At 41.9% G+C, this 16064-nt stretch overlaps 1 protein-coding gene across 2 annotated transcripts in view; it reads right to left on the bottom strand.

The window, feature by feature from the left end:
- The window catches only part of RUNX2 (RUNX family transcription factor 2), a 123357-nt gene that overhangs the window by 93104 nt on the left and 14189 nt on the right, over positions 1–16064 (bottom strand). For both annotated transcript variants that reach the window (XM_073625241.1, XM_073625240.1), the window contains exon 2: positions 2833–2989. In XM_073625241.1, the coding sequence (XP_073481342.1) occupies positions 2833–2989 (157 nt within the window). The remainder of the gene's footprint in view (positions 1–2832; positions 2990–16064) is intronic.

The following is a 16064-nucleotide window of genomic DNA, read 5'->3' as shown; positions in this document are numbered from 1 at the left end:
ATAAAGACAATAAAATAAAGGCCTAGCTTTAGTGTAGACACCCCAAGGTGCCTGTTTATGTGTGCATTGATCTAAAAAAATCTCTCCTGTGCCCCTTTCTGATTGAGTCCCCCAGGAGCAACTTTCCTTGACTCCGGGATTCTTGTCCAGCTGCTATTGAAAGATGTTGTGTACAGGGTAACGATTAAATGTAGTGGTTAGGTTGCGGTTTAGTTTAGCCTGAGGGTAAGGGTTAGATTAGGTGTTAAAGGTTAAATTACCTGTTAGGGGTTAAAGGGTGATATTAAGTTATAGGCCACTTTTAAGAATTAGGGCAGCCATTCTCAACCAGGGTTCAATGGAACCCTAGGGTTTCTTCAGAGGTTGTCAGGAGTTCCTTGGGATGTGGCTGATTGACCTCCTATCTAAAGGTGCCTGCATAGTTTTGGGTCCAAATCCACTTGGCAGACCCAGTGGCAGCTGTCTGTAAGGGTGGTATTTTAACCACAGTTAAGGGGGTATTCTTCCCATATCATGACTGTAAGAGGCATTATTTCCATTGGCTCCCAATATAGTAATTTTAGCAATGGTTTCTTGAATACTGAGAATTGTTCCAAGGGTTCCTCTGGGGTAAAAAAAATTGAAAAAAGCTAAATTAGGGGTTAAAGAGTTAAAATGAGACTAAGTGTTAGGCTAATGTTAATGGTTAGGGTTTAAAGGGTTGAGTTGAGGTCAAGTATGTTAAAGCTTATGTTAAGGATTAAAGGGTAAGGTTGAGGCGAATTGTTTAGCTAATATTATGAATTAGGAGTAAAAAGGTTAGATCGATGTTGAGCATTAGGGGTTAAAGGGTTAGGTTTACTGTTAAACTGAAGCTAAGGGTTAGGAGTTAAAGGATTTGTCAGGATTAGGTAATTGACTTTTCAGGTGTAATACTTTCACTTTCAATTGTTAAAAGTTTTTCAAAATATCAAATGCAGTGAAAGTGTTTGAGCAAATTTGTATAGGCAGTTTTGATACCAAGATTAATGTAACAACAAATTTATTTCAGATACTTTCATGTGGTAAACAACTGTATTATGATTTGAAAGCAGTGTACTGGTATTTCTGTGTATGTGAGACTTCTACATATGTAAATAGGAAGTAACTGTAGAAATGTCATCTGCACCATCAGATTTAATAATCTGTACATGTTTATCCCATTCCACATAACTGTATGGACTCAAGGTCCACCACGCATAGTTTGTTAGAGGTCTGGCCTTCAGGCAGAGGGAGTAATGTCAACTAGTCCAGGACAGGGATGGGCCACTGGGACACAATCAGTTTTTTACACATAAAAGAAACACTGAGGTCTAAAAAAAGACATGGTATTGTTTTAAAGCGAAACTCCAGGCTCCTTAAAAAAAAATAATAAAAGTCAACAGCTACAAATACTGTAGCTTCTGACATTTAATATTAGGACCCTTACCTGTCCACAAACCCAGCGGTGTCTTCACCCGAGCCAATTTTTCAATCGGCTCTCGGGTGCTGCCGCCGTCATCTTAGCTGAGGAAAACCGTCAGTGAAGCCTTGTGGCTTCCCAGCCAGTTCCCTACTTGCAAAGCACTTTGTTACTTGGCCGTGTAGCAGAGGAAGGAGGAGGGGGGCTGAACTTCCGGCTGAGTTTGGTGTGGTGAGATAAAGCAGCCAGGCCAGTGACTGAATTTTTCTCTACTGCAATAAAGCAATACAGCAAAGTCACCTCCAGCCAGCCCCCAGCATGTGACGTAAAGGAATAACAGCAGGCTAATAGCTCCTATCTCTCATCCTATCAGCATGCTCCTTGTCAGCACATGTGCATGCTAAAGAGTCTGGTTGGTACAAATTATTGACCACCCCCCCCCCCCTTCACAGTCTCAGTTGTGCTGTGCAGATGATTATATTTGCCTGGAGTTCAGTGTTAAATAATAAATAAAGGGTTACCTATGAACACTTCAATGGGCATTCATATATCAAGTCTTTGGTACACATTTGAGGAGGCACCTTAAAAGGTTTTGGTGGTGAGATCTCTGTTCTTAAGCAGCAAGAAAAGTAGGAACATTAGTTGGAAACAGCAAGTATAGCCCCAGAAAATGGGGGGGGGGGGCACAGGGGAGAATGATGGTAGAGTTACCCAATAATTCCAATAGGAAACCTGTTGTAGATCTGCTAAAGACATTAAACTGAACCTCTTCCTGTATAGAGTGCACCATAAGATGTCAGATTGTGCCTTCAGGTCTGCTGTACCCCTCCTCATAGTGCTATTATGGAAAAAATTCTTATGGAAATACTGACTTAGACATTAGGGTCTATTGACAGGTCAGCCCACAGTTATGTCACACAGGTCAGGAGGCACTCCCCATAACCATCTGCAATTTTGACAGGTGCTATGAGGAGGGAAACGTAGGACCTGGTAAAATCTTATACCTTATGGTGTTCACTAATATAACTGGGGTTCAGTTCAATATTTTTATTACGACTATAACTCGATTCACACCTATACTTGCAAATTGCCAGGTTCGTTGACTTTTGTCTTCACAGACATTACCGTGAGATGTAATGCGTTGTACAATATGGGCCATACTATACATTTTGAAACAATGCACATGATCCTTCAATTTACCACAGCACATGGTCATGGTGTGCTGTGGGGGCCAAAAAATTTGTTAGGTACATTTTTTGTCCTTTGACCCTCAGCATGGGCCTCTAGAAATTAAATGGGTGGGTGTAATTGTGTTAAGGTGCCTTCCACATGCAGATACATATGTGTGGGCCCTAAAGATTGAACCATAAAATTCTATGCAAGATTTGTCATTTTGTAATCAAACTTCTTACCTCTTCCACTTCTGCCAACGAATCTTAGGTCGTTAAACCTTGCCACTTGATTTTTCATGACGGCAGAAGCGTTCCTGAGTTCCGCAGAGTAGTTTTCATCATTCCCAGCCATCACAGTAACCACAGAACCATCCGGCACCTCTCCCAGGGCAACCACCTGTACAAGCACAATGCCAGAAGTTAATGTGAAACCACTTTTAAAGGGTCTTAAAAGTTGTGACAAATGTGGACAGGTCATGTTAGGACCAGCAGTATCACAACAGTACAGCTTCCAAGTGTCCCTGTATCAAAGTCCCAAGTGTTGACTGTGATTTGTCCTTGGAATTTTGTCCCTTGAAATGTCCCTCATGTTGTAGTTTGATCACACCTACCCTTTTTTTTTAACAATGTTACTATTAAAGTAGGACTTTGTTCAAGTGAATGTGAAGACCATTTTTTGTTTTACGTTTTGGAAATATGTTGAAGGATTAGAACCCCTGTCAGGTACATACTGTTGAACAAAAAATCCATACTATACTAAACCTTTAAACACCTTCAGGAGGGTGCACGACCAACATTGATACCATGGAATCCAAAAATGGCCAGCACACCACTAAGTAAAGACCTAAAATCTTTACTGGAGGTATTTGTTGTAATTACAGTATATTTAACAAATAGATACCATGGACGTTTCAGAGACACTGTGGCCTCCTTTTATCTGTCACCTTGAGAAAGGACGCCATAGTGTCTCCAAAGCCTCAGTGGTTTGATGTTTTCCTCTGCTAAAATTTCTGTTATTGTACTTAAGACCTCAGTAAAGATTTCAGGTCTATAACTACTGCAGTTGTATGCTGGCCATTTTTTTAGCTTTAGTTATTCTATTGCTGTCTATGTCCTCGCTGGGGAGATCTACCCTCTTCTATTGGTCCAGCTAACCATTGTCTCCAGTACAGAAAGTGATGGGAAATCCAACATCTGCGTTGTCACCTAAACAGGAGTAAGTCTTCAATTCGGGAAATCTCTGTTGGTGGCAACTGTCTAAGAAAGGATATCTTTGCTTTTAACAGATGTTCCGAAACATATCTGTGATGGGACATAGGCACACTTACTAAAAACTAAAATAAAAATGTGGATTTGGCTTAAGCTGGAGGCAAGTCTGTCAATATCACTAGTGCATAATGGAAACAAGCTGCTCTGTTTATGTAATTGACCTAATTATTAAAGTTGTGTAAAACATCTGACATTGCTGATTCACCACTTTCGCTAACAGAGTTATGTGTGAACAACTCACCTTAGTACGTCACCTTTCTTATACAGTGAAAGCATCTAACAACACCCTCTTAGGAACATTAACAGTTGGCCCATAGGTGTGCGCAAGGAGTGTGCCGGGTGTGCCAGGGCACACCCTAATCTCCCTGTGCACCAGGGCCAATGATAAGGCAGTATAGCCTGCCCTCCAGTACCAGGCCCATGTCCTATTAGATTAAAAGGGTGGCCCAGGCACCTGCCGAGCAGGAGGACCGGCTGTACTGCCTTTTGCAGATATCAATCCTCTTGTCCCTCAGCCCTGCCAGCTGCTCCACCTCTCCTTCCCTCCAGCTGCGCTGTAGAGGGATCGGTTCTAGCATCTGTGCCTTCATCCTGTCCCTTTTTCAGTCTTAAATGTAAGTCATCAAGGGTCTGTTTAGAACCCTGATATTTCACCAAAGGCCCCCAAAAGAGCAGTTAAAAAATGTAAAAAAAAATCTAAAAAATAAATAAATAAAATTTAAAAAAATAATTAAATTAAAAAAAAGGACTTCACATGTGCTTTGCACTTGCCACTGCCTAGCTACTGCCTCTGTTGCTCTGTGTTTTAGCTTTGAGGTGCACACCCTGATGCAATAGGCTGCCCACACCTATGAGTTGGCCACTTATAGTCCCAGCATACTTTAACTAGACTCTGCTACAGTTAGTTGCCTATTGATGTGGCTCCGAACGGGAGCTGGTTGGCAGATCTTTTTTCATGCCATGACCCTCTGACAGAAGCTGGCTGGCTTCTGTTGGACTGGCTGCTGTACACACGGGCTGAAAGTGGGACGGTTTCTATTATACCAGCTGATGCCACCCAACATTTGACCCGTGTGTACTAGGCTTTATGTACTATCAGCAGGGGGAAAAGCCACCAATCCTCTCCATAGACCATCTGGAAGATACCTTAGTTATTCTCTTCAACACTAGAGCCCTGTACACACGACCGGTTTTGCCGTCAGAATAAACTCTGAAGTTTTTTCCAACGGAGTTCCGACGGAATTCCGCTCAAGCTGTCTTGCATACACACTGTCACACCAAAGTCCGACCGTCCAGAATGAGGTGATGTACAACACGTAAGACAGAACTAGAAAAAGGAAGTTCAATAGCAAGTAGCCAATAGCTTCCGTCTCGTACTTGCTTCAGAGCATGCGTTGTTTTTGGTACGTCGGAACAGCATAAAGACGAGCGGGTTTCCCGATAGTAATTAGTTCCATCGGAAAAATTTAGAACATATTCTCTATCTAAGTCCGAAAAAAAGTCCGATGGGGCATACACACGGTCCAAATATACGATGAAAAACTCCCATCAGACTTTTTCTGACGGACATTCCACTTGTGTGTACGCGGCATTAGTCTGGATTTCACCTATGTGTCTGAACACAAATGTATTTCCACTGAAATCAATGTAAACATGTTAACACATGTTGTAAACACATGTATGTTGACATGCATTTTCACACAGGCTGAAGAACAAGGCAGAGTGAGTTGCAACTCAACACGAAAATGTGTGCTAACATTGTCAAGAATCTTTACGCCTTTTTATTGATTGTATTAGTTAAAGGTAGGCACCTTTAACTAGAGTGAGGTTTGAATGCAGCCTAGGGTTATATTCAGTGATTGTTGTCTGTGAATCTGTTGGAGAGATGTCCTCTCATTTCCTCGTCCATTGACACAACAGTTAGGGAGGGAAAAGCTTGCAAACTGAGGACATAGACTGTAATTAACACCTTATAGACGACCTAAACTTTCTTCATGCCATATAAAATAAAAAGTGTGTTGGGTGGAGTTAAAAAACTAAGTACATGGTAATTTGTTGCCTATCTATCTATCTATCTATCTATCTATCTATCTATCTATCTATCTATCTATCTATCTATCTATCTATCCATAGAATGGTCATGTTTCCCAGAAAACACTTTCTATTCACAGATCGATGTTCCATGTACTGTAGCTGTATAACTGCTATATAAACTGAAACCAGAACAGTGAATGGATAATGCCTATATTTTTATAGTATGTGTATATTTTTATAGTATGTGTATATTTTTTAACAATACCAAAAATATTCATAATTTATAAAAATGAATTCAGCCTGGCAGAAAATAGCTGAATAGTCACATAAAAAAGAGCAAACACTATAAAACTGGCATATGTTAAGTAATATATTTTAATAAACTCATTGTTAATGAAAATCCGCACTGTTTGAGAAAAGTTAAACACTGCATTAGGCAAGCAAATTGGGTGCATTTTGCAAATTATATTTTGTTATTAATTTTATTGTTCGTTAACTCAACGTGACCTTGGCTTGTTAGCTAGAGAGCTCTCTGCTGTATTTTAAAAGTACAGGCTTTTATTATTTATTATTATTAAAGCCAAATGTAAAAATCAGAACAATGTAAGGTACCAGAATGTAGTGGTAAAAGGTAACTGCGGTGTGTACAGTTTGCACCTTAGCGGCAGTCGATCACGTTTGTCCAAACTGGGGCAATATAAATTACTCACCGAACTAACAAACAGTTCCCGTGGACCTCTTACCATAGCATCTTTGTATGGATTGATCATTGAATTAGCCAATGGATGTTCATCTTGCCCTGTGCTCTTGCTCCTCTTATGGAGCGTTCTGTTGCAGATTTGCTATATATATATATATATATATATATATATATATATATATATATATATATATATATATATATATATTTGTATATATATATATATATATATATATATATATATATATATATATATATATATAGCAAACCTGCAACAGAACGCTCCATAAGAGGAGCAAGAGCACAGGGCTGATTTGCTGATATTAGTGCTGGACCATGTCTGTTACTGATAGCTGTTACTGATAGCTGGTGGTTCAAGTATTACACCTGTTGGGACCCCTCAGAGCCCTTGAGACTGGGTGTAGTTTTGAATGGTGCTGGAACAACTAAAAGCGATCAGAGTGCCTTTTTAAAGTGGGGACTGGGATTCCAGTGGTTGAGATGGGGCAGCTCCTCCTTGGAGCATACCAAGTTATCTTGACCTAAGCAATCTAATCTGAAAATGATCTGCATCATTGCAAATGACATGACATAACTTTGGTGCTATTAAATAAAAAAAAAATAATAAAAAGATGGGTCACATTCTGCACACCGGTCCTCAGCCGAGTCATTGGGGAGGGTTGAAAAACAGACCTGGTCACCTATCTTGTAAACAAAATTGCCAAGAAAATTCTACAGAAAACAGTTCTCAAGCGTATGATTCATGGTGCCAAGAGAGCTGGCCCATAGAATTTCGGAAAGCTGCATATGACTGAATGCATAGATACATATAAATTGAATGCAGTGTTCAACCTCAGATACACTATATTACCAAAAGTATTGAGATGCCTGCCTTTAAATGCACATAAACTTTACTGGCATCCCAGTCTTAGCCCATAGGGTTCAAACTTGAGTTGGCCCACCCTCTGCAGCTATAAGAGCATCAACTCTTCTGGGAAGGCTGTCCACAAGGTTTAGGAGTGTGTCTATGGGAATGTTTGACCATTCTTCCAGAAGCACATTTGTGAGGTCAGGCGCTGATGTTGGACGAGAAGGCCTTGCTCGCAGTCTCCGCTCTAATTCATCCCAAAGGTGTTCTATCGGGTTGAGGTCAGGACTCTGTGCAGGCCAGTCAAGTTTCTCCACCCCAAACATGCGCATCCATGTCTTTATGGATGTTGGTTTGTGCACTGGTCCAATCCTTTGGTGGAGGGGGCTTACGGTGTGGGGTTGTTTTTCAGAGGTTGGGCTTGGCCCCTTAGTTCCAGTGAAGGGAACACTTAAGGCATCAGCATACCAAGACATTTTAGACAATTGCATGCTCCCAACTTTGTGGGGGATGGCCCCTTCGTGTTCCAATATGACCAGTGCACAAACTAAGGTCCATAAAGACATGGATGATCGAGTTTGGGGTGGAGAAATTTAACTGGTCTGCACAGAGTCCTGACCTCAACCCGATATAACACCTTTGGGATGAATTAGAACAGAGACTGTGAGCCAGGCCTTCTCGTCACAAATGTGCTCCTGGAAGAATGGTCAAACACTCCCATAGACACACTCCTAAACCTTGTGGACAGCCTTCCCAGAAGCTGTTATAGCTGTAAAGTGTGGGCCAACTCAATATTGAACCCTACAGACTAAGACTGGGATGCCATTAAAGTTCATGTGCGTGTAAAGGCAGGCGTACCAATACTTTTGGTAATGTACTGTATAAGATAAAAAATTCCATGCACCGAAATGTATTCTGTACAAAGATCTGCATTGCAAACTTTGAGCCCAACAATCGGCACTTTGGGCTCTCCTGATCAGACCTCATACTGGTCTGACTTAAAGTGACTAATACAAGAATTTACACCCACACAGCATGACATGGCCTTCTCCTAATTCAGCCGCATGTCATCTGTAACCGTCTCGAAATGGGAATACCCCTCTGAGGTGTGTGGGCACGTATCCCTTCTCATCACTGAGCCTTGGTTACAACAAACCACCATTACATAATTCAAGAAGGTGACTAGAAGTCCCGTCTAGTCTTAGAGTGATGTATTTGCATACCATTGTCACAGAACGTTTCATACATGTACTGGGGCAGCCTGAAATACTAAAATCCATTTCTACATAGTAACACCTTTAATGGTGATGTATTATCTACCAGAACTGGAAGAAGAGCAATCGATAAATTGAATATATACACCTAGAGCTAGATGCTGCTTACAGCTTAATTTAGGTCTAAAGAAATGCTGAGGATGCAGGAACACAACTGTTTGCTAGAACTGCTTATAAACTGTTAGCTAGAGTTCAGCTTCACTTTGTTAATGTATTTAAATCTGCTAGTGCATCTAACATTCCCCTTCCCACAAACTGACAATGCTTCTGTCCAAAGGTGCCCCCTGCACTTCTTCATCCAATGTGGTGGCACTCTAATACAGGAGTTCTCAGGGATTGGAATTGGGACCCTAACCCTAAGCCTAACCCTAACTCTAACCCTGTGTTACTGGCCAGATCATCAGGTGGAAACAGAGGGGAAAAAGCCTAACAAAAGAAAACGAATGCAGCCACCCACATCTAATGATCAGTAAGCTGTAATATATACAATTTTTAGTTTTGGGATTAATAAAGCTTTACCTAATTTCTGTGTCATTCCTGGTGTCAATGCATCCTAAGCCTTGGGGGTGTATATACAGTACAGATATCTGCAATAACCATTTCCTGCCCAGCCAGGTTTGTCATAAGTTTGTGATGCTATTTGCAGAGTCGTGGGAACAGGAACAGGAGACCCATAGATCCAGCGGCTCCTTCAATGGTAACCACTACCCCCATGTCAGCCAGAGAGGCAGCAGGAAACAGGAAGGAGCTGCAACAATGGATGGGCCTTTGAAGTGAATGGGTGACGTCACCATTCCAGGTTTTACGAGTCATTGTCTGAGTGCTCTCTCTCCTCTCCCCTGCAGCCGCCGCTGGCTGACTGAGGGGATCACGTCACCAGACCTGAGCTGGTTAAAAACGGGTAAACCTGGCCATACATGGTTCAGTTTTATTCATTCAGCCAAAAGAACATCCAGGAAAAAGAAGGATACCCTTTTTTAGTTTTGGTATAACATCACAAAGTAATGACAGAGGACAGGACGATGATTATGGAATGCAAACAGTGCAGTGTTCACATCTAGTCAGTAGGGCTCATGTTGACACAGGCGCTCTTTTCAAACGCTGCGTTTGCTGTTCAAATGCAACTGTATTTCAATAGCAAACATAGTGTTTGTCAAGAAAAAAGGCGGCTTTTCACCTACTATGCAGTTCAAACATATCCCAATAAGACATGCTGCACACAAAGAATATTACACATTGCAACACTTTGAGATCAGGACGTCACCGCCCCTTGTTTCCACCTCATCCAGTTAGAGAAAACCCTTTATTCATTGAAATAAATACAAGGTGTTCTAATAATGATGGCAGTACCAAGTAGGGCTGGGAGATTTTCTTAAAAAAAAAAAGAATCAAGTTTTTTTTTTTCTTTGGAAACCGCGCCGGTCCTGAGGCGCTGTGGGCATGAGCTTTTAGGCAAGGCCGCGGCTTCAGCCTAGTCCGCGGCGTCCGGCCTCAGGATCGGCGCGGTGATAAAAAAAAAATCTAAAAAAATCGATTTGCTTAAATTTTGAATCGAATTGACCTCTCAACTCGATTCAAGATTTAAATCGATTTTTTTCCCCAGCCCTAATACCAAGTGAGTGATGTTCAGTGTGCAGAAAGTCTGCTGCTTGATACAGGATCTGGAAGTTTGTAGTGATCACTGTAGAAATGCCAACTACTGGAGTAATTGTCAGCTTTACTAGCATGTATGAGATAGGCATACTTACATTGTTCCAGGCTAGATCAATGTAGGTATATAATAATTAGGGTTGTCCCGATACCGATACTAGTATCGGTATCGGCACCGATACCGAGCATTTGCCTGAGTACTTGTACTCGGGCAAATGCTCCCGATGCTTCCCCCGATACCTGGACTGTCAGCAGTGATCGGCGCGTGGGGGGAGTTACAAGCTTCTCCCCCCCGCGGCTTTCAGCTGCTTAGTGATATACAGCGGTGATCGGTGCTTGTAACTCCCCCACACGCGATCACCGCTGACTGTCACCTCATCCTCCTCCATGCCCCCTCCGTTCCTCTGTCCCCCTCCGCTGTCCCCCTCCATTCCGCGGTTCCCCTCTCCTTCTCTGTCCCCTCCGTTCTGCCGTGCCTCTCTGCTGTCCCCTCCTCCTTTCTTTGTGTATGGACAGAGTCAGCTGACTCTGTCCATTCACATAACTGAAACATTGTAATCTCCTGTGATTACGATGTGTCAGTTTATGAATGGAGAGGAGCCGCTGTCTTCTCTCTATTCATTTTCAGTGCAGTTGAGGCTGCAGAGAAAGCGACTGGGGAATCTCTATCCTCTGTCTCTTTCTCTGTCTCAAGGGGGAGATATCAGAGGGCTGATTAAAAAAAAAAAACACATATTGCAATAAACAAACAAAACAAAATTATTGTAAAAAATAAAAATTGTAAATAAAAAAAAAAAACACAGACACCGTTCACCCCCCCCCCCCCCTGAAAAAAAAGAAAGCATTGTTAAAAAAAAAAAAAAAAAAAAACACTGTCACGTGACATTAAAAAAAAAAAGTATCGGTAATCGGTATCGGCGAGTACTTGAAAAAAAGTATCGGTACTTGTACTCGGTCCTAAAATAGTGGTATCGGGACAACCCTAATAATAATGATCATTCCTAGAGTTCTGCTTTAAAGTGGATGTAAACCCAATGTCATCCTTTCTAAACTACTGTCATAGGGGTTATCTATAAGGATATACATGCCTCCTGCATGTATATTTACCTGTCAAATGTCTCCCCTCTGTCTGTTATGACAGCTGAAAAACTGCAGATTCTGTGGGTGGGTCTGTTGTCTGGAGCTCGGTGGGTGGAGTCGTGATGTCAGTAGACTCCCCGCCCACCTCTACACTCACCTTGTCAATATGCATTTTCTCCTGTGTATTTCTTACACTGAACTTCTGCTATGATCTCTAACATCCAGTGAAAAGACAGGAAAGTAACCACATGACTTCAGCATGTCAAATCATGGTGAGGTGTGGAACAGCCAATCCTTGCAGAGCTGCTGAAGAAAGTAGTGGGGGAGGGAATTAAAAAATAATGCATGTCTTAGGCTCGTGCACGAGATGTAAATCACCTGTCACTCACAGCAAGGGGGAGGATTTGACAAAGTTTTTCTCTATTTGTCAAGTTTTATCTCACTGAACAATAAAAGAGGATTGCCCAGAGCTGGATTAACTCTTTGTGGCAAGACTGGGCTCAAATTATAGGAAATCTTATACTCTACATTATGACATAAAAAAAAAAAAAAAAAAAATTTCGGGTTTACATCCACTTTAAGTCACTTATTGTTGACTGACTCACTACTTTTGCTGGAAGTCTACTCCAAGCATCAACTACAGTGGAACCTTGGATTACGAGCATAATCCGTTCCAGGAGAATGCTTGTAATCCAAAGCACTCGCATATCAAAGCGAGTTTCCCCATAGAAGTCAATGGAAACGAAGATAATTCGTTCTGCATTGACTTCTTTTGCATGCAGTACCGCATGTGGCCAGAAGTAGAGGGGGCGCCAGAGAGCCTCGGAAATACCTGAGGACAGCTCGGCTAAACTCAGAAACACTCAGGAATGGAGTATTTCCGAGTATTTCCCAGTATTTCCAAGTGATGCCAAGTATTTCCAAACAGCTCCGAACGGCTCCGAACCGTTCTGAATGTCACTGGCGCCCCCGCACCTCTGACCAAATGTGGTACTGCACACCACATTACTGCGGTACTGCACACCACATTAGCTTGAATTCTGCTTATTTTGTGAGACAACACTCACAAACCGAGTCAGGATTTTTTTTAAAAAAGTTGCTCGTCTTTCAAAACGCTCGTTAACCGCGTTACTCCTTAACCAAGGTTCCACTGTACTCTTTTAGTCAAATAATACTTTCTAAGATAAATTTTGAGGTCATGTTTCATATTGAAAATACTGCCCTCCTGAACCTTATAATTAGCATAGCCAGCAACAGGTACTGCATGCGCTAGTATTGTCTCTATACTATAGTATAGGTTGGGTTCCTCTTCATAAGCAGCAGCAAGAGGGCAGATAAGACTGAGCAACAAAATGCATTATATTCACCACAAAAAGTAAGCATGTGGAAGCATTATGTGGAAGCATTAGGTGATATACACAAGCTCACTGTTGATGCTTCCTCCTACACTGAGTGCCACCACCTTTTTATTCCACCTCTTCCATCTCATTACAGGCTGTCACTCCCTAACACAACCACGGGCCAGCTCTTCCAATGCTGCACTTCTCCTTCTATATAGGGTGAATTAGTTTTACTGCACTGATACAAAGTAAGAAACCAAACTAGGTTTTTGTCCATTTTAATTTTTTTATCGTATCAGGTTATAAACTGATATTTTACAAAGTGGAACTATGGTCAACATACAAAATGTGATATGTTATCTGGGCCGGCAACAGGAATTAAAGCTGAAGTACGATCTGCTTGCATTTCACTTTCCCTGGTTCCTCCCTCCATCCTCATCAACATGGTAATACAATATTTCAATAAAACCTTTCTGCTGTCATTATATTGCTTATTATACTGGGTCCCTGTGCTACTCTGTGAAATGCAGACAGATCATGGCTGGCAGGAAGGGCTGGCAAGGTGCTGCACATAGCTTCCTGAAAACATCACAGCACCCTGCCTCAGTTCTCCACTGAAGAGCCCTCAGCCCTGATACAGGCATTAGGTGGGCTCTAGAAAGGAGTTATGAAATTATCAAAATGCTTTTATGGTTGGATATCAGTCTGGAGGAGTGGGCATTCCTAGGCTGGCTGTATTTGTATGCATAGTGCCCAAGGTAGCACCTACATGACATCATGGTATCAGCAGTAATAGAAGACATAAGATGACATCAGCAGTGGGCATGGGTAGCCATCCCATAGCTGGCCATTTGTAATGTTGTCTGTCCAGGCCACAAAGCCCCCCCCCCCCAATTCCTTTCTTTTACATTCTTACTAATGGGGTCCAGAGAAAAGCCCCTGACTGAAATTTTAACTCCACAGTATATTCAAGACAAAAAAAAATTGTCTGGAGTTAGGCTTTAAGAAAAGTATGGTCAAAGCTTTTTTGGTCATACCTATTTTGAAGGTCAGAGAAGTGCACTTACGTTTGCTCTCCAGAGTCAGCTGACAGCAGGCTGAAGTGCCAGAGCTGCTACAAGCTCTGGAAAGATCCTGACAATATTGTCTGGATCCACCCGGCTGCCTGATTGACAGCTGGCTCCACCGCTCAGTGTGCGGCTAAGAGCTAGAGCCAACTGCGCCTGCATCCTCCCGAGCTTGGCACTCCGAGAAGAAGATCAGAACAGAGAATGGTGACTGACAGTTACTGCTCTCTGTTCCGAGCAGATGGAGAACTAATTGATCAGTGGTCATAGGATCGCTCAGTTCTTGGCCTTAGAGCCGACAATGGACCGATAGAAGTGAGTATGTATGTTTGTTTTTTACAAACCCATACTTTTCCTTTAATGTTTTGAGGTGCGCTGCTTTAATCCACTGGTCAAGATGTTGCTGTGCATTCTAGCAGAAAGGAGGCGATATGTCCTCTTCTGACCCACTCCGGTCTATTGTAATCACTACAGCTGTAAAGAGGGCTCTTCACAGAGGATACACCCTGAAACAGTGCCACCTGCTGGCTGCTTGTTTGTGTTCATGTTTTACAAGAAGTGTAATTTCCATGTACAGAATGTAATTATTATGTTAGCGGGAGTTGCAATTTTTGCTCATTACAGGCCCTGCTTCCTATTTAGTAGTGCTGCACAGTGACTGTGCTTTACTGATCCTCTCTGTATCTCTTCTGCTTCTACTGTATCTTTTCAATGGAAGCCTATGATTAAAACAATAGCTTATTGAACAAACAATAGCTCCTCTGCATGGCTGATGTTTTTTTTTCAGCAACTGTTAATCAGGGAGCCTATGCTAAGATTATTTAGCCAGCAGAATAAAATGTTGAAACTCTGTATATACAGTATAGTACACTAATGGAAAGCAGGTAAATTGTGAAAGTGACACTAAAAATAACTTCAAGGTAAATTCTACAATAATACTATACTTTCCCTTCAAAGAGTCTCTTTAAAGACAGGGTCTCTTTAAAGCCCTCCCCCATACTCACCCTCACAACACTCCCCTCTGCTGTGGTTGAACCATTCCCAGTGATTCCAGGTTATGAGGGATCATGTGACCTCCCCCCAGGATGCGACCTAGCGGCCAATGATAGAGGAGGTGACGTCATCTCCCCTGTGTAAGCTCTGACACCATCCAAAATGGAGCTTACACATGGGAATTTAGCAGTGGCATCAAAGGAGGGAGCAGCAGCGGGAGATGTCTACAAATGTTAGTACGTGGGATATAAGCCTTTAAAGACCTTGTCACCCTGCCCTTAGTGATGTGTTGGTGATATGCTAAACCCGCCCAGGGTTGCCAACCGCCAGTAAATTTACTGACAGTTTGTAAAAATCTGTGATTTTTTTTACAACTGCCAGTAAATATCAGGGGCTGATAATTTCATGCTGTGTTGACTTTTTAAACGTAAATCAAGCAAATTACTTTGTTACAGGTTGTCAGTGTTTCAATGTATGTTTATACTGTTCAAATATTCACTGTGTTAGTTTTTAATAGGAGTTCTGTAATTTCTCAGGTTGCCAGTAAAAAATGTGCTCTGCCAGTAAATTTTCAATGTTTTGCCAGTAAAAAATGCTACGGGAGGTTGGCAACCCTGAAACCGCTGATGGTGAAAAATGGGCTTGGTATAGAATTCTTATCGGGAGATCGCCCCAGCTGGGGTATCCACAGGGGTTCCTAGAGTAGTCGAAATAGTTTGTAAAAGGATGAGCGTGCCACAGGTTTGTACCAAGTCCAGCAGAAATTTATTAGAGGCCACAGGAGATATTCAACACGTTTCGAGGGTTCACCACCCATTTTATTTGTTGATCCTGTCCCTCAGGGGCAATAGAATGCATGTAGAACTTTGTCCTATCTTTGTAGTTCCTGAGATTCTGATCTTTATAAATAGGGCCTTATGCTCCCCAGGTAGTAGAATAGTAGGGCTTCGTTTAGATGAGAAGTAGTGATTTTAGATGCCAGTCTAAACATATCCCAACTTATATATCCACCAGTGACTTTACACTAATTGGCCAAGGAACCTAATAGATATTATTTTTTAATTATGTACAGGAGAAGGTCCAAGGCATGTTCACTTCACTTTAGTAAATCACTTCTATAATGGAAAGGGAGAATTCACAGATTTTCCATCAAAACACAGTAAAACATTTGCCTCTAAATTTGGGTGCCCCACCAAT

The sequence above is a fragment of the Aquarana catesbeiana genome, linkage group LG04, assembly GCF_042186555.1.
Source record: "Aquarana catesbeiana isolate 2022-GZ linkage group LG04, ASM4218655v1, whole genome shotgun sequence".
NCBI classification, from domain to species: domain Eukaryota; kingdom Metazoa; phylum Chordata; class Amphibia; order Anura; family Ranidae; genus Aquarana; species Aquarana catesbeiana.
This window is presented reverse-complemented; position numbering and strand designations above follow the sequence as displayed.